At 44.8% G+C, this 18,015-nt stretch overlaps 1 protein-coding gene and 1 long non-coding RNA gene across 2 annotated transcripts; one reads left to right on the top strand and one right to left on the bottom strand.

Moving 5' to 3' along the window:
* The first annotated feature begins 45 nt into the window (after positions 1–45).
* SCO1 (synthesis of cytochrome C oxidase 1) lies at positions 46–17,205 on the top strand. The gene is made up of 6 exons (XM_038536883.1): positions 46–338; positions 1,343–1,433; positions 4,305–4,502; positions 5,268–5,360; positions 9,468–9,583; positions 13,749–17,205. The coding sequence occupies exons 1-6, from the start codon at positions 57–59 to the stop codon at positions 13,881–13,883; spliced, it is 915 nt and encodes a 304-aa protein (XP_038392811.1). The 5' UTR covers positions 46–56; the 3' UTR covers positions 13,884–17,205.
* LOC119871853 lies at positions 9,874–13,901 on the bottom strand. The gene is made up of 3 exons (XR_005359505.1): positions 12,904–13,901; positions 10,266–10,676; positions 9,874–10,034 (listed from the first exon to the last, which is right to left on the bottom strand). It is a non-coding gene; the product is annotated as an uncharacterized LOC119871853 (long non-coding RNA).
* Positions 17,206–18,015: the final 810 nt, after the last annotated feature.

Genomic DNA, 18,015 nt, shown 5'->3' with positions numbered 1-18,015 from the left:
GGCCGCGGCGCCGGAAGTCGGGGGGCGGGCCCGAGGAGGCGCGGACCGCCGCGGTCATGGCGGGGCTGTGGCTGCTCCCCGGCCCGGGCGTGCGGCTTCCGGGGGCCCGACTGTGGCGGCTGCTGCCTCGCGGGCTCGGGGTCTGGGCCCCGGCCCACGGCAGCGCCGGCACCGACGGCGGCGTCTGGCGGAGGCAAGTCTGCGCGTGGCGGGCCTCGGAGCTCGCTGGCCGCGGCCGGGGAGGGCGGCGCGTGAGCACGGCGATGCCGCCCCCGCCGGGGTCGTCCGGCTCGGAGCCCAAGGGCCGCAGAGACCCCACGCGCCCCTCCAAGCCCGGGGTGAGTGCGGCCCTGCAGCCCTCCCTGCACCGCGGCCTGCGGCGCCGCGCCCCCCCCCCCCCGCCCCGCCGCGCCCCGCCCCGCCCCGCCCCCGCCGCCTTGCTGGCCACCTCGGAGACCGTCCGCGGCCCGGCCGGGCGGGCCCCGCGCCCTCCTGCCCCGAGCGGAGGACGTGACAGCCGACGGCTTCCCCACGCCGCTGCAGTCTCGGGCTTGGGTTGCAGCGCGCTGCGGCGCCCGCTCCGCCCCAGATGCCCCCAAGATAGGGTTCGCGTTCTCCTCGGAGGTCTCGGCCTCGCGTCGGCCGGGATTGAGGGCTCGGAGCATCTTTAGTTCTGTCGCTTGAACCCCCTTGAGAGGGTCGCCGTGTGGGTTGGAATGGAGCAAGGCGAGATGCGCGTCGTGGTTGCGTGCGGGATAGGCCGTCTTACTACACCTTTCTCAGGTTCTCGTTCCGACCGCAGGAGAACTTGACAGCTGAGAGGGGTGGGCTTTAGAAGCTGGGGCGGGGGGAGGCCGAGGAGGCGGACATCTGCCTCGGGACTGGAAAAAGAGTGCAGACAAGTAATTTGCGAGGAGCTCCGTTTCTGCTTTGGCTCTGGTATTTCTGGAAGCCAGAGTTGGGTCAAACCGAATTTTCTTTGTTTTGTGTTCCTAGTTATCAGTCAGCACAGTCACCTAAGTAACGGGTTTTGAAATCAGCAGGTGGCAGTCGGGGTCGCACGGAGGGAACAGTTGTGAGACTTGAGCTTTGGGTCTCATTCACCTGGAATGGACTTACGGAGTTTCCCTTTGGAAATGAATGCCTCCGTGATTGTGATCACCGCGGTGTAAAGTGCCTCCAGACTCTGGGTACTTCCTCCCCCCAGAGGAACAGGAGGCTTTCTGTATATTTAACAGGATCAGGACTTGTATTCATGTCTATGAAAGACCACCGGAGTGAATTCAGTGTGGTTGAATGTTTGCATCTTACTAATATATATCTGAAATCTCTGCCCCAGTAGCCTGTTTCCTGGAAGTCTTTGGCATTCACGTTTGCAATTGGTGGAGCTTTACTGGCTGGAATGAAGTACTTCAAGAAAGAAAAGACACGGAGTAAGTAGACATTCTCTGGTTAGCTCTGAATAAAATTCTTCTTCTCTAGCATCTTTTATTTTGTTTTTAGACTTCTTATCTTTAGATAATTTCATAGGAGCAGAATAGTTCTAAAGGTGGTCTACAGAGTTCCTGTGTATCTTTCGCCTAGCTTCCCGGTTAACAAATTATATAACCATGCATGGCTCATTTGTCTAAAGTAAGAAATTTTAATAGGTGCAATACTATTCACTTGATTTCGAAGTCATCTGTTTTTTTTTGTTTTTTTTTTTTTTCATTTTTTCATTTCATTTGATCAGGTCCAGGATCTAGTCAGAATGAAAAGACTTGTGGACAGGCTTGGATGTGGGTGATTAGAAGCCCAGAGGGTACAAAGATGATTGAGGCATAGTCCAGCCATCGAGGTGCATATTACAGGGAAGCAGACACAGGAGTAAAAGATTTCACGAGGGCCAAAGAAGGGCCAACCTGCACTGCAGACCACGGAGTATCGGCAGAGGCCAGAGGCTGACCGTGGATGATGGACAGATAGGGAGAACCTGGTCAGGGGGTGCCAGGAACTGCTCCAGATTAGCATGGGAAGTGTTTAGAAATTGTTTGCATGCACTTTATATTTTAGTGAATATTCCAGGCTTTTAAGATTTGGTTTAGAAGTTTCCAGGAAACCTTTAAAATATCACTTCAATCTGTCATGGTTCTTTAGAGTCAATTTTGATGCCATGATACAAAGGATGTTTTTAAATCCATGAAAATTTAAAAAAAAAATTTTTTTAATAAATTATATACGTGAGAATTCATGGGTTTTAGAATCTTAGCATTATAAGATCCATATCAACATATGATGTTGATTTTGCATAACAATCACTTTTATTATGCGATTTTCATATTCTAATAAGAAATTAAGATCCTACAGTTTCACAAAGAAACAAATCTGAGAAACTAGGACTGTAGTGGCAGAGACAGTTCTAGAATATGCAAGCTTTTGAGTTCAGTTTGGAATTTCGCCTGCAGTAATACTTGTTTTATTTATTTATTTATTTATTTATTTATTTATTTATTTATTTATTTATTTATAGTAATGCTTGTTTTATAAAAAATTGTTGTAAGTGCACCTGGTGGGTGGCTCAGTGGTTGAGCATCTGCCTTCAGCTCAGGGCGTGATCCCGGGGTCCTGGGATCGAGTCCATCATTCCCCACAGGGAGTCTGCTTCTCCCTTTGGCTATGTCTCTGCCTCTCTCTGTGTCGCTCATGAATAAATAAAGTCTAAAAAATTATTATAAAACTACTAAAAGTATTTCTAAATCATTTTAGAGTCTTTGCTGACATGCTGTCTCATCATCTCTAAAAACTTCACTGTGTACTTTTTATGAATAAGTATGTTCGTCAACATAATCATAATGTAGCCGTCAAAATCAGAAAACTAACATTGACATGTTAACTACCATTCAGTATTCAGACCTCATTCAAGTTTTGCAACTTGATGTTTTTTATCCCAGAAGGATCCGGTTCAGAAACATACCTGTACCTTCTTTTCTCTGTAGTCCCCTTCAATCTGTAGCGGTTTCTCAGTCTTCATGTGACTTTCATGACCTTGAGAACTTTGAGGATTACAGGCCAGTTATTTTGTGAAATGTCCTTTAGTTTGAGTTTGATTCCTCATAACCAAGAATGAGGATTCTTCATGATTATTAGGGAGTCAGACAAACCCACATGTGTCCTTTCAGCAGGAATCTCATAAAAGTGATGCTGTATTCTCACTGCTTCTAGTCTGGTATCATGTGATCTCATTTTGTCCCATTACTGATAATGTTCAGGTTGATCATGCATCTGTCGGGCTTCTCTATGGAAAACATGGTTAATTTGTATTTTATGGTGTGTATTTTCATACATAATATATTCAGTCCCCCACAAGACTCCCCATTTATGTATGTCCTTATGGACTCGTGCTTTCCTATGCCTTCATAATCTCTTTATTTTGATGCTCAAATTGTTCCGCATTGGTCCCTGGGATCCGAGCAAGCTCCTGTTCTTTTTGACGTGTCTTCAAAGTTCTTAGTTCTTCCTTAAATCTGGCTCGTCTTGGACCTCTCTACCATAGTTCCAATACCAGCCATTTCTCCAAAAAGCCCTGTTTCCTTTTAGTGGAGGATGATCTTTAGAAATCAGAACATGGGCTCATCACTGCTGGGTTGTGTCTGCTCCAGGGTCCTCTCCTCTCTGGGGACCCAGCTAGAAGATAAACGTATGTACTTATAGATGCATTTACTTCTATATCTGTATATATTGCAGCCACAAGTTCTTATTGGCACCTTCAGTTGCTGCACAGTACTACAGCATGCATCCTGTCCATCTGTCCACCCTTCTACCTCTCTTGCCATGTGTGATTCTTATCTTTAACATGCTTATTTACTATTGATCCCTTGTGTGAGGTCCCATGGCCACTGTCCCCACCCCGGTCAGGTGCCCTCCTTGGGACCCTCGGGCTAAGACTCCTGACACTGGGTACACACCTTGGGCCCAGACAGTCTGGTCTGGGCTGCTGCAGCCTATCCCCCAGCCTATCATGGCCACGTCTGACGGCAGGACTACGTCATTCCAGAAGAGGAAGAAATCTCTTCACCGCTTTGTTTTCTTAGTGTCCTTGCTATGTATCATAGCAAAATCAAATTCATTTGATTTTGTTCATTGTTGTATACTTGTTTTCCTTGAGAGATTTTTTAAGCTTCTTGAAAACAGACTGTTTTCCACATTCCAGACTCATTTCCACCATTTGCCGCAACAGGCATGACTGTAGAACTGACTGTACATCAGGCAGTTCGGTGCCTGTGGTTACACTGACTTTTGACCGTGCGTGTTTGTATCTCTTCAAGAGCTGGAGAAGGAGCGGCAGCGAAGCCTGGGAAAGCCTTTGCTCGGGGGCCCATTTTCCCTCACCACGCACACTGGAGAGCCCAAAACGGACAGAGACTATGTGGGTCAGTGGGTGTTGATTTATTTCGGTTTCACTCATTGTCCTGATGTCTGTCCAGAAGAACTAGAAAAAATGATTCAAGTCGTGGATGAAATAGGTAAGCCATCACCAACTGTAAAAAGTACATTTACTTAATGTCACCATGCTTCTCACATTCTTGAATTACTGTCATGTCGGGTGTTGGAATCACTTGGGCTCATTGTGAGAACAAAATCTAAGCATTGCACTTGTTTGCTGCTTTGATTCCTGTGACCTTATTCTCTAGCAGAGGGAGTTGTTCTGATGCTAAATGTTAAGTTGCTTAAACATGTCGGGGAGGTTGGGTTTCCCATAGCTCTGCATTGTGTCCCTTCCTTGGTTGTACATGCCCATCCCTGACACTGCCTTCATCCCCGTGACAGACAGACTGGAAAATTGGGCGTGCAGTCTGTGATATGCACTCAGTGGCATTTATTAGCACCAATGAGAAGGCAGGGTACGTCCTTTTTAAAATAGACTGTTTCAGGGGGTTCAGCCCTTATTGATAGTCTCTCTTGTCCTTGAGATACGGTGTGGGGGGCAAACTACAAACATCAGATTGGATCAGGACACAAGATAGTCACATGTCGTGATCCAGGTAAAAGGCACACACTGGTGCAGGTGTTTGGTAAGATAATTACCTGGTTCCACCACAGACACCGTGTACATCTGCTCCTCCTGCAGGCCATCCGATCCCCTGCCCCATCCTCTCCACTAGAATGTTAGGTGCTCCCCTGTTTCCTCAACTCCTCGCTGTATAACATTAACTACTCTCCTCTGTAATTGTTGATGTTCCTCTTTTCCCTTAGAGTGTGAATACTGACCAATGAGAACTTTCTTTCAGATAGTATTCCAACTCTGCCAAATTTAACTCCGCTTTTCATCACTATTGACCCAGAAAGGGACACAAAGGAAGCCATCGCAAATTATGTGAAAGGTATGTCGTATTAACAATACATCTTGGGGCTCCTGGGTGGCTCGGTTGCTAATTAAGCATCTGACTCTTGATTTTGCCTCAGGTCATGATCTCAGGGTTATGAGATCGAGCCCCATGTTGGGCTTCATGCTCAGCAGAGTCTGCTTGAAGATTCCATCTCCTTCCCTCTCCCCCCCACTCCCACTCACATGCATGTGTGCGCATGCTCTCTCTTAACAAATAAAAATCTTAATAATAATAATACTTTACATCTCTTTAAGCTCCTAGAGTTTTTGAAAGATCAACTCATTTGACCTCCATGCCTCATGAAATAGGGAGAACAAATATTATCATCAGGTTTACAGGCGAATAAAAAGGTGAGGCTGAGTTGTGACTGTGGCTGATAAGCAAATAAATAAACAAGTTTCTCAATTCCTAGCGCACAGCTCTGTTTCTTTTGTCACAGGAAGGACTAGACTTGGCCTTCATATATCCACAAAGCTGACAGAACCTTGAGTACAGAGTGAGGACACATTGCTTCTAATTCCAGGTCTACCCCATTCTGTAAAATTAGGACAAACGTACATCCTGGGAGTATGTAGATTGGGAGATTAGAGACTTTATATACAGATTGAGGTCCCAATACATATTTTATAAATCCAGAACACTTACTATGACAGACACATGTATAACTTTTCATGGAAGAATTTCTTCACCTGCAGGTTAAAACCTATGAGAAGGCACTTTAAAAAAAAAGATTAAGTTATGGTAGAATTAAGGATGAATGTTCGGGTTCTCATGAACTTGGCTAAATTGTGTAATTTCTCAGGATTCAAGTTTTTTCAGCTGAAAAATGATGAGCACAAAAATCTGTTTTGTTATAGGAGTGACAGGAACGTGGGTGCTGAAAAATCAGGAATTGGAATTCTAAATTTTAATTATGGTGAAATTGATTTAGGCTATGGTCAAAAGGGTAATGAATAGTTTTATGTTTAATTTTATCATATGACACATTGTAACACGTATCTAAAGCTTTGAGGTTATTTCAGAGTATGTTTGGAGAAGGAGCTGCTGTCTCTTGTTATTTAACATATTTATTGAGCTGTAATTGATGTACAGCAGCACATATTTAAAGTGTACAGTTTATTACCTTTTGTCATATGTCTCCACTTGTGAAACCATCACCACAGCCAAAAAAAATGGATGTACCTGTCACCCCCAAGAGTTTCCCTTGCACCCCTCCTGTCCCTGGGCAACCACTGATCTGCTTTCTGTCAACATGGAATAGTTTGCATTTTCTAGTAGTTTATGCAAACAGTTATACACTGTATACTCTTTTTAATGGCTTCTTGCAGCAGAATTCTTTTGAGACTCATGCATTCTTTAGCCTGATCAGAAGCTCGCTTTCTTATTGCTGAGCAGTATTCTGTTGATGGACATTGGAGTTACTTCCAGTTTGAGGCTGCTATAAGTAGAGCTGCTGAGAGCATTCATGTACAAGTCTTTATACGGACACATACTTTTCATTTCTCTTGAGTAAATTCATACGAGTGGATTGTTGGATCATGTAGTAGGTGCACCTTCCTGCTTTTTAAGAAAACTGACAGTTTTCCAAAGTGGTTGCACACTTTTACATTCCTGCCAGCCACGTGTGAGAGCTCCAGCTCCTGCCCATCCTCACCACACTTGATGTGGTCGGCCTTTAATTTTAGCCACTTCAGTAGGTGTTCGATGGTAGATCATCGTGGATTTGATATGCTTTGTTCTAACGACCATTGGTAGTACACATCCGGGGCTCCTGGGTGGCACAGTTGGTTAAATTATCCGACCCTTGGTTTCAGCTCAGGCCTGATCTTGGGGTCATGAGATCGAGCCCCATGTTGGGCTCCATGCTCAGGGAGGAGTCTGCTTGGGTTTCTCATTCTGTCATCTGTCCCTCCCCCACTTGCTCATTTTCTCAATAAATCTTCAGGAAAAAAATATGAAGCATCTTTCCATGTACTTACTTACCATCTGTATGTCTTTGATGAGTGTCTTTTCACAACTTTTGCTCATTTCTGGGGCTATTCGTTTTACTTGTATTCCTTTATCATGCATATTCCCAATTTGAGTCTTACAGGTGTATGATTAGCAGATATTTTCTCACAGTCTGTGGCTTGTCATCTCAGTCTCTTAATGTGGTTTGAAGAGCAGCTTTCAATTTGATGAAATCCAGTTTATTAGTGTGTTCTTTTATAGATAATTCTTTTGGTTTCATTTGGAAGAAATCTTTCCCCAACTGAAGGTTACAGAAGTTTATGTTTTCTTGAAGTTGTACAGTTTTTATTAGATATTTAAGGTGAATTTATGCTCATGGCATACAAGTTTAGCTAGAATTTGAACAATATCATGTTTATTTTCTAAAGCAGTAAGCAGCAGGTGTAATTCATTGGGTGACAGATGATCTCCAATGTAAGTGTGTGATGTTGGCACTTGTTTGTTACCACATGTTAACCAAGTCCTAAATGTCCCCAGAGGAGGAGAGAGCTAAGTTCTCATAATTCAAATGCAAAAACCCTACACTAATATTCTTCACCAGGACATACATACAGTAAATGATGATATAATCTTTACTAATTGCATTGGAATAGGGGGCGGCATTAAAAATAATTCAAGTTCATATGTAGAAAATTATTACAGTTTCAACAATATTTTTAAAAAGGTGTTGATATGCAGTGAATTTAGACTTCGTTTACTTTTCTCTCAGAGCAGAAAAGAAAAGCCATCCTACTTTTTCAGTATGTGAACAGTTTATCAATTTAGGATGAATTAGAAATGACAGTAGGCTTTTTTTCTCTACCTTTGGGAGAAGGTAATGCAATTAATAAGTGTTGGACTGTCATCTCTCCAGTCTGATACATCCAGGTGTTTTATTTTTTTTTTTTTTTTTTTTTTTTTTTTTTTTTTTTTTTTTTTTTTTTTTTTTTTTTTTTTTTTTTTTTTTTTAATTTATTTATGATAGTCACACAGAGAGAGAGAGAGAGGCAGAGACACAGGCAGAGGGAGAAGCAGGCTCCATGCACCAGGAGCCCGATATGGGATTCGATCCCGGGTCTCCAGGATCGCGCCCTGGGCCAAAGGCAGGCGCTAAACCACTGCGCCACCCAGGGATCCCCATCCAGGTGTTTTAAATGACTTTAGCTCACTTACACGAATCCCAAAAACCATACAGCCATACATCAGGTGCATGCTGTGAGATTACTTGCTAGAAAATGAGAACTATCGTGAAGCAAACATTTTTTTCAGGATACAGTGAAAAACTGCTTAATTCATGACAATATCTGTAAACTTCAGCATATGTCAGAAGTATGTCTAAGTATTTAAAAACAACTAAATTTTTTTAAATGTGGTTTAAATAACATAGAATATGTTTCCTCCAGATCTTTACAAGATCATTTTGAAAGGATCTGACTTACAAAGAACCAGCTTTGGGTTTCATTGCTTTTTCTTTACTGATTCCCTGTTCTCAGTTTCATTGATTTCTGTTCTAATTCTTTTCTGTTCACTTTGGATTTAATTTGCTTTTCTTTCTCTAGCTTCCTAAGGAGGATAATTAGATTCCTGATTTTAGGTCTGTCTTCTCCAATATACAAATTTCAGTGCCACATGACCCCAGAAGCACTGCTTGGGCTGCGTCCCACAAAGTTCGATAAGTTTTCATTGTCACTTAGTTCAAAATACTTGTAAATTTCTCTTGATATTTCTTATTTGACCCACATATTGTTCAGAAGTTTGTTTCATCTCCATGTGTTTTGGGATTTTCCACTTACCTTTCTGTTACTTCTATTTTAACTCTGCTATGATCTGAAAGTGCACATCATATGGTTTCTGTCCTTTTAAATCTGTTAGGGTCCATTTAATGGCCCAGAATGTGGCCTGTCTTGGTGACTGTGACTTCTTTATTACAAAGGAGTATTTGCATTTGTTCTGTGTACATTTCTTTTTCCTGTGAATCACGAGGGAGTGTTCAGATACCCATTGGAAGAAAGTGGCAGCAGGAGCTGCTTTATAACTGAGGTTTTTTAAATGGGGGGTGGGGTAGTTTTGCTTGCTTCTCATTTTTCACTGTGTTTCTGATTTTTTATTTAGAATTTTCTCCTAAACTGATTGGGCTGACAGGCACCAAAGAGGAGATTGATCAAGTGGCCCGAGCATACAGGGTATACTACAGCCCTGGCCCCAAGGACGAGGATGAGGACTACATAGTAAGTAAATGTTCAGGCATCTCCCACGGGCCAGCTCTCAGGCCCCACACAGTCGTACAGCTCAAACGACTGGCTTTTCAGAAATGAAAGAAAAGCTGAGATCACAGATTCCTCAGGAATTTGGGATATTTGAAAGGGCAACAAAAGTATAGTTTTTTTAAGGATGCTGGTTTAATGTATATTCACTATTCTCATAACCTCATTGCCTGTTTTTGTTTTTAGGTGGCCCATAAAATTATGGGAAAATACATGGCAAATGGTATTTTAGATTTAATAGAAATGATGCTTAGATACCATGTTGGAAATAAAGAGAAGCCATTGTTTGGGGACAAAGCTTATTTGGGTTCAAAACATCGTGTAGGTTCTCCACATGTCCCAGGGAGGAGGCAGAAGAAGCAGTGTGAGGCCATGGGGAATGTGGGGAACTGCATTTTTGGAATGGATAAGAATTCTGAAAAGCAAGAGAAAAGATTGAAAGCTATTAGAAGGTAGACTTTCCATAAGGTTTATTTTTCTAGAAACTCGATGCTTTGCACAATTCTGTGTTTATGTTTGCTTTCGGATGATGAAGGACAGCGAGGAGGTTGTGTTTACATGGAAGAGTTGCTGTGGCATTCACCAGCACTCCCCCTCCAGCCTCTCCCCTGGGAGGATGTCCCCATTGCCTTGTTCCTTCTCTTACCTGTGCTGTCACTGTGAAACACCAGCAGAGGGCATCAGGACCACCCCGCCCACCCAGTTTTCTTCTCAATCTGGACATTTCTTCCTGTCCATTAATAGTTGGCCTTGCAGTAGTACTTTCGTATCTTCCCTGTCAGGCTCTGGTTTCTCTGTAACATTGGTTGGGCAAAGCGATTAATCATAAGAGTCTATCAGATGCTCAACGATACTGTCAGCTGGCCTTCATGTGCTGGTAAAATACTTGGAAACACTGGGTTGTGTGGTCTACCTTGACTGGTTGGTCTTGACTCAGCCAGAGCACATCATTTTCATGGTTTCTGCCTGTAACCAACAGTGACAGCTAGGTGCCCTGAGATCATAACCATGAACATGCATTTGGGTGCTGAGATTTGTATTCAGTCATAAGATAGTCCTGCACAGAATCCAGAATACAAAGATTAACTTTTTCATTTTAAAAATTAGAATGCAGATATTTAAGACTTCTTGTACCCTCTAGAATGCATCCTGGACCCCACTTTGAGGCCTACTGGTCTACTGCCCTAAGAATTTGACCTTTGATAAGAACCAGTGAATCGTACACCTGAAGCTAATATAACACTGTATGTTATTAACTGCACTGGAATTAAAATAACAAGGAAGAACCCGTGAGATCGTTGCTATACGTTTGCTAAATCAACCAGTAGGGGGAGGTGCTCTCCAGCTTAGGTTTCTCATTGGTACTGGCGCCTTCTGTGCCCTGAGGCCACAGATCTTCTTCCACAAATGGTATGAGAAGCTTCTATCAAGATCTAAGGGCCTATAGGGAGTGAGGGAGTGCCATAGGGTTGAGATCTCCATAACAGCAGAAGGGAGGCTTCTGGCTTTCGAGTGCCCGTGGAGTCTTCAGACTGATAGTACGTGCAAAGGGGGCGTGCCGGACACTTAGGATTCCGTTGGAAGCTGAGCATGCATGTCACTGCCATATTTATATATATATATGGCATATATATGTGTGTGTATATATACATGTATGTATTATATATATACTGTATACACGCACACACTATTACTTTAGTCTGTGTTATACACAATTTGGGACGCTTGGGTGGCTCAGTCAGTTAAATGTCCAAATGTCTTGATTGCAGCTCAGATCATGATCTCAGGATCCACTGAGTGTGGAGCTGCTTAAGATTCTTTCCCTCTGTGTCCCCCATGCTCTCTCATGAAAGAAAAAGAAAAGCACTACAACTGGCTTTCAAACCCAAGAAAAGATGTTCAGTTCCACTCAAAATGAAAGAATGGAAATTATACAATGTGATGCCACTTTCAGAAATCTGTTCTGACCAGCAGAGGTCAGAAGTTTGAAATACACTGTCAAAATCAAATTTGGGAAAAGAGGGAATCCACTGTTGGAGTGAATTTGGAACAGGAGGCATTCCTGTGCATATGGATATTAGGAATTAACTGATCCACACTCTTCGGGGAGTGGTTTGTCACATTTCAAGTGCAATACCTTTTACATTAGAGATTCTGCTTTGGGGAATTTTTTTCTACACCCATGTCCTGCAGCATCATTCTTAGAGAAGACTGAACACCAGGCAACCGTTTTTTTTAAAGCTGCTGTGTACATACTGCTGAGGAATGGAGTCCAGTATCCTGTAAAACTAGAAAGCAGCTACAGTATATCATTACTTCCATGCTTGCAGTGAGAGAAGCAGGCGGCGCGCGCACACACACACACACACACACACACTAATAAATGCAGGCGGTTACTCTGGAAGAATCCAGAAGGAGCTGGTGACAGTGGCCTTCTCCAAGGAGAGCAGGGGGACTCTGGGTTTCTAGAAGGAGTGCCAGATTTCCACTGCATAAGTTTACTGTATATTCTTGTGCTCACTTTTATGTATACATGTTACCTTTTCAAAAACATAAGAAGCATGTACATGTGTCTAGAAAACTCACACATTAGAAGAGCCACACTGCTGGTCCACAGTAGAAGCAGCGGATTGTGACAGACCCAGGTTCTAGGCTGAGGTCCGGCACTTACTAATGATAAACTCACTCTCAAGCCCTTTTGATTGTTTGCATAGGACTAGGATACCTGGCTCCAGGACTAAGGTGGTGTGTGAAAGAGCTTGTGCGTCATGCTAGCTTCCTTTTTCCATCCGAGAGACACTAGAGCTTCAAAGCACACTGTGTTAGAAATACACAATCGTTCGCTCTGCCCACAAGCCAGCCAAACGTCGAGATGTGACCACTGACCAGTTTGGCAGATATGGATAGAACAATATTTTGATTATGTTTAGAACGTAATTTATATTAAAAACACTCGTAAAAAAAAAAAATCCACTGGAATTCTAGTCTTTCAAGGGAGAGAGAGAGAATAGAGTAGGAAAAAGGAAAAAGTAGTGAGAGAGGTGCCAGCTACAGAGTAAGGCTTGAAGAGCAAGCCGGAGACTCCGCTGAGACTCCATCAGATGTGTGGAGAATCGTGGGTCCCCTGTCCCGCTCCTGCTGTACGTTATTCTAAGACACATGAAATCACCAGCTGTTTGAGCTCTTGGCCTACATTCCTTCCCTATGTGCGCAGGCAAGTGGTTCTTTCCATTTGCTACCTCTTTATGAATGTGTGTATATAAAGAAGTAATAACCTCACAGACCTATAATGTGTGGCGGGCATCTTTGGGGGGTGTCGCCAGCTTGGTATGTGTGATCACATTTCTGTCTTCCTTTTTGTCTTGCCAAATAGCAATCAAGCCCGAAATAAATTCCAAGGACTCTAGGCGCCAAGTCTTCTCATTTAAAATTGGATTTGGTAGAAGCACATAAATTAAAAAATTGATGACTAATCTAAGCCTCAGAGTTAGGAATGTTTTCAGAACTCTGCCTGGAAAATAGATAATAAATTGAAGATGACTCCTCGGAGGGGTAGCATTTACAGCCTGAGGAGTTAGTTTCCAGATGATCTGCTTCTGATAGGATCATTCAGCATAGTGTATACGAATTTCTTAGGGGAGAAAAACCCTTGTTTCCACATTTCCCTTTGAATCACTGATATCAAGACTAAACACTGTGCTAGAATTTATATTATATACTTAACAGCAGTAGTTAGTTTTCTGTATTCTTCTCAATAAAAAGTGGTCAGCAGCATTTAGGAGTAAGGAGCTGCAGGTTCTTCCTAAAGTAGCAGCCATGTCTTAGGAGCAGACTCAGAGATTGTGTGGATGCGCATGTTACAGGTGGAACCAAGAGAATTCCAGACTCTTCCTTGTGTTTAGAGCAGTAGTCATTGCGGAGTTCTGGAACACAGAAGACTTTGGATAGTTGTCACCATGAATTTATTATAACAGGCTTAGACCCATTCTGTAAACGACAGGTGTAACAAAGGTTGTTGAAGCATTCATGTGAAATTCTCTTCTCCTGTAGCGTTTACTCAGTCACATAAGCAGCATGTTTGGTAATCTTTTTGTCCTTTCTCTCCCTCCCCCCACCTCTTACTCTGCAGGTGGATCACACAATAATAATGTACTTGATTGGACCAGATGGCCAGTTCCTAGATTATTTTGGCCAGAACAAGAAGAATGCCGAAATCGCTGGTTGCATTGCCGCGCACATGAGAGAGCACAGAAGGAAGAGCTAGCCAGCGTGGAGGCGGCAGCGGCAGGATTCTCTTGCGGAAGAGGAAAAAGGCTTTACCTCTCATAGGAGCCAAAATATATAGAGACACACACATGTATATGCAACCTACAGAATGGCCTTCATACCACAAGAGCATCTTTATTTTGGGCAGGGCAGGTTACCCTTGGGTTCAGCCAAGAGAGTTCTTGGAACTGTAAAGATTCCAATGACATAGTCACCTGGGACCAGAGGACCAAGTTAACGTGAAGCCAGCAGAATGGACCTCAGGAAAGCAGGGGGCCGGCAGGTGCGTTTCCCCACGTCAGCAGGGCCCTCGGGTCAGCGTTGCTGGTGTCCTGGACCCTCGTTGTCCAGCTTGTGGGGCTGATTTTCCAGGAAGAGTGTAATTTCCATAGTGCCTTTGCTTCCCTGCTTCGAGTTCTTGGGGGCTGCTAACAGTCAAATCAGGCTCTTGGACATTCAGTTAATCTTTAGACTTGAAAACGCATGTGTATAAGGTCTTCAGTGTTTACAGATGTCACGGTCAGGTTTTCATTGTGTTCATCAGCACCTGCTGAGTTTACTAATGAAGAGGAAATTTGGGGAAAAACCAATAGATCAGCTTCTGTAGGGATCTTTTATATGATTTTTCTTTAAATGTGCCGGGTTTTCAGTGACCTACCAAATGGATGGAAGGGAATGTGGATCATGACTGTGACACAGGGCACTTCTCTGCCTAAACCGGGTGGCAGTGGGTGTGAAATAAAGGCGTGTTCAGTTTTGCAAGCATGACCTTTACCGTAGCTGAATCGTGGGTGCACATGGCAGCACACAGCCCTCGAAGAGAGCCCCACGGCCTCAGGGGGCCCCTTGGGTGCTTATGAAAGCCCACGTTCCGGGCCAGAGCCAGATTCGTGGAGTCCGGGGTGGGATGCAGGCCCCTGCACTCGTAAGCAACCTGTAGGTGCCTCAGAGCAGGCCTAGGAAGCTTTGTGGGGAAGCAAGTTCTCGATCTGGGCAAGAGAAACCGTGGCCCACCTTGTGGTGTGACCTTCACAGTGCTGTGCACACAGCCTTTCAGGAAAGTGACTGTCGAGTGTTGGGATGAATCCTTTGTGAGTAACCTTCCCTGGGTGTCTGTGTTTGACGGTCACCTTTTTCCACCCAAAGCTGCCACCCAGGGCGAAGTTCTTTGGAAGTTTTCAGTAAATCCTAATGCAACAGGTCTCATCTCTAGTCAGACAACAGGCTCTTGCCAACACTTGGGTTTGACAGGCACAGGATACAGGCTTATCTTGGCTTTTAAACTCTCAGTACTCCCAGTAAACCTACCAAAAATACATCAGTGTATGTGAAAAGAAAAACCATCAATTCTGCAGTGGCCATGGGCTGGTCTGTGTCCCCCCAGGAGTTGTACAGTGAAATGCTGAGCCCCAGTGCCTCAGAGTGTGAACTATATTGGGGGAGAGAGTGTTTTCAGAGGCAAGGGAGTTAAAATGAGGCCCTCGCCCAGTCTTGCTGGTGTCCCTGAGGATGAGGACACAGACCACCTCCACCAGAACCCACCCCCACTGACACCTCGCCCTGGGACTTCAAGGCTCCAGCGCTGTAGGAGGAGGGGCATATGTTAAGCCCCCAGTGTGCGGGGTTTTGTTCCAGAACCCTGGAGAAACACCACAGTGGCTCTTCTCTCTCCTCAGGCAGGCTCCCTGAGAAACAACCACATCACCTTTGCTAGGGATCGTGTCAAGGCGAGGGATTCACCAAAGGACACAAAAGATACTAAGTGGAGGTGCCTGGGGGCCCTGTTGGTTGAACATCCAATCCTTGATCTCCGCTCAGGTGTCCGTCTCAGCGGTGTGAGTTCAAGCCCCGTGCTGGGCTCCATTCTGGGTATGGAGTCTACTTTAAAAAGACCAAAAAGAAAAAAGAAAAAAAAATGTCTAAAATGCCAGACATGAGAAAAGAGGGTCTGTTTTAAGCCACAGGACGTTTGTGTGGATCCCTTTGCTACAGGCTTGCTCCCAGAAAAACGCAGTCCTCATTCTCAGCTGTTCCAAGTTAGAGCTTGTGTCATGATCCAGAAAGGGAACAGCAGCTTTTGAAGAAACGTACTTGCTCCTCATTCCAGTGTCAAGTTGAAAGGCTTGGATTAGCAGCAGGGAAAGGGGCCTCAGCGATGACGTCCTGGTCTCTTTATTCATGAGGGGACAGTCCCAGCCTTTCTGAACCTAGTTGAGAACTTGGGTCCCCGTGTCCAGTCACGCTCCTGCTTGTGCCCCTGCCCTGGGGGGCTCACAGTGACCATGGGGATCCAACCATCCTGGGGTGCTGTGTGCTGGGTGGGCAGCCTCTCAGTCCTGGATTTGGGGAGATGAAAATCAAGGCTGCCTTTTGACAAAGTATCACTTGCAGATCCTTGCCTGGGTGAGTTAGGAGTGCTCGCGCTCGAGGCTTCCATAGAATCAATACTTTTACAGATGCTGTTGTTCATTTGAAAATTTTAAGTGTCCTGCCGGTGCAGGAGGCACGGAAGGACTTAATGCATTGGGGGGTCCCCAAGGCAGCCGATCACCTGAGGTCTAGGCACTGAGACTCACTGAGCCACCCACTTGGTCTATCCACAGTAAAACACCATGAATTGGGAGGCCATTGTGAACCCAGTAGAGTGATTTGAGGCTGCAAATGCATCTGCCCTGAGATACTTTAAAATATTTTAAAGAGTAAAAAATGAAAATTTTCAAATCATCCATGATTCCTCAAATGACATCTTTTTCATCCAGTACAATTTAAACTTGTGTTTGTGTGCAAGCTCCCTTTAAGAGAGCAGTCACCCATGCAAGCATTCTTCATCCAAGTCATGAGTTACGGTTACCCTGGAACAATATGGGTATTTACTCCTCCTTGCTCGTATTTACTCCTGAGGTCCCCTCAACCCCTTTAGCCAACCATCCTCAACCCTGCTAGAACCTAGGAGGTCGTAATTTGCTATTCATTTTTAAAATGTACTTTAAAAAGTTGATTGATTCTCCCACAATTTTACTATAGCCTCAAAATTTGGGACAGAAAAGTTGAAGGATATAATTTTAAAATCACCCTTACTCCAATACCAGGAAACGGTATTGAGATGCATTTCCCTTGCATCCTCAACATTTTAAAATCTTTCATTACACCAGAAATTCACAAGCGTATCCCTTTATAAAGTGAGGCAAGACACGCCAAGCTGGAGCTCCCTGCCCACCCCCCAGGCACCTGCTGCTTCGTGCTGGGTGGGCGGCTTCCCGCGGTCCTGAGGGTCCAGTCGGGTTCAAGTTACGATCTCGGAGTTAAATGTGTTACTATCATGACTGATGCGTGTTGCCTGGTTTTTATATGACTGTTCATTGTTAATTATTGCCTATTTGTTTTATTACCGAGTTTAGTAAATAGTGAAATTAGCCCAGTATTCTCGCCAAAGTTAGGTGGTGGGTTAGCTAGACAAAAAATCAGTGTTCAGGGCAGTCTTCACTTGGCCTCTTAGTGCTCCGAGGACCCCATCACTCACGCACACACACGCCCCTGGCGTTGGCAGGACACAGCTGTCCTGCAGGTGTTACCAGGTGTGCAGCACGTGCAACTGCACCCATGCCGCAGGAGCCCCTTGCACAGAAACCGAACCTGGGTCAGTACTGCCCATGGGCTACGTCAACCTTCCACAGCCCCTCATCTTGCCGGCGACTTGGGAACACCAACAGCACTGCCGGTGCTGGGTTGCTGGGAGGGCCGCGTGGAACTGTGGTGGTGCGGATGTCATTCGGGGCTTGCTTGACAGATGTGTCAGCGGGTGGGCTCGGCTGTAAGTGCTTCCTGCCCTCCCTCGGTCACGGTTCCGCTCACGTGCCTAGAGGGGTGCTCCCCCCAATCCCCCAGACCCCAAACCAACACACACCTAGGCCTGGAACCATGCTCATGTCGCCTTCATGGGCCATTCACACCTGCTTGCCTAAATGGCATTTGAATTTAGGGACAAGCTTCTTGAAAACACTGTGAGGTTCGAACCAGAAACTCGGGGCATTTGGCCTTGACCAGGGCACGATGATACAGTAGGAGCCGGCAGCCCAATGGGGTTCTTCCCTGAGGGCCTCTCCAAGGCCCCTTACCTCTAGCAAGGCAGA

The sequence above is a fragment of the Canis lupus genome, chromosome 5 (assembly GCF_011100685.1).
Source record: "Canis lupus familiaris isolate Mischka breed German Shepherd chromosome 5, alternate assembly UU_Cfam_GSD_1.0, whole genome shotgun sequence".
NCBI classification, from domain to species: Eukaryota; Metazoa; Chordata; class Mammalia; order Carnivora; family Canidae; genus Canis; species Canis lupus.
The sequence above is the reverse complement of the archived record's forward strand: the minus strand, read 5'-3'. Positions and strand labels throughout refer to the sequence as shown.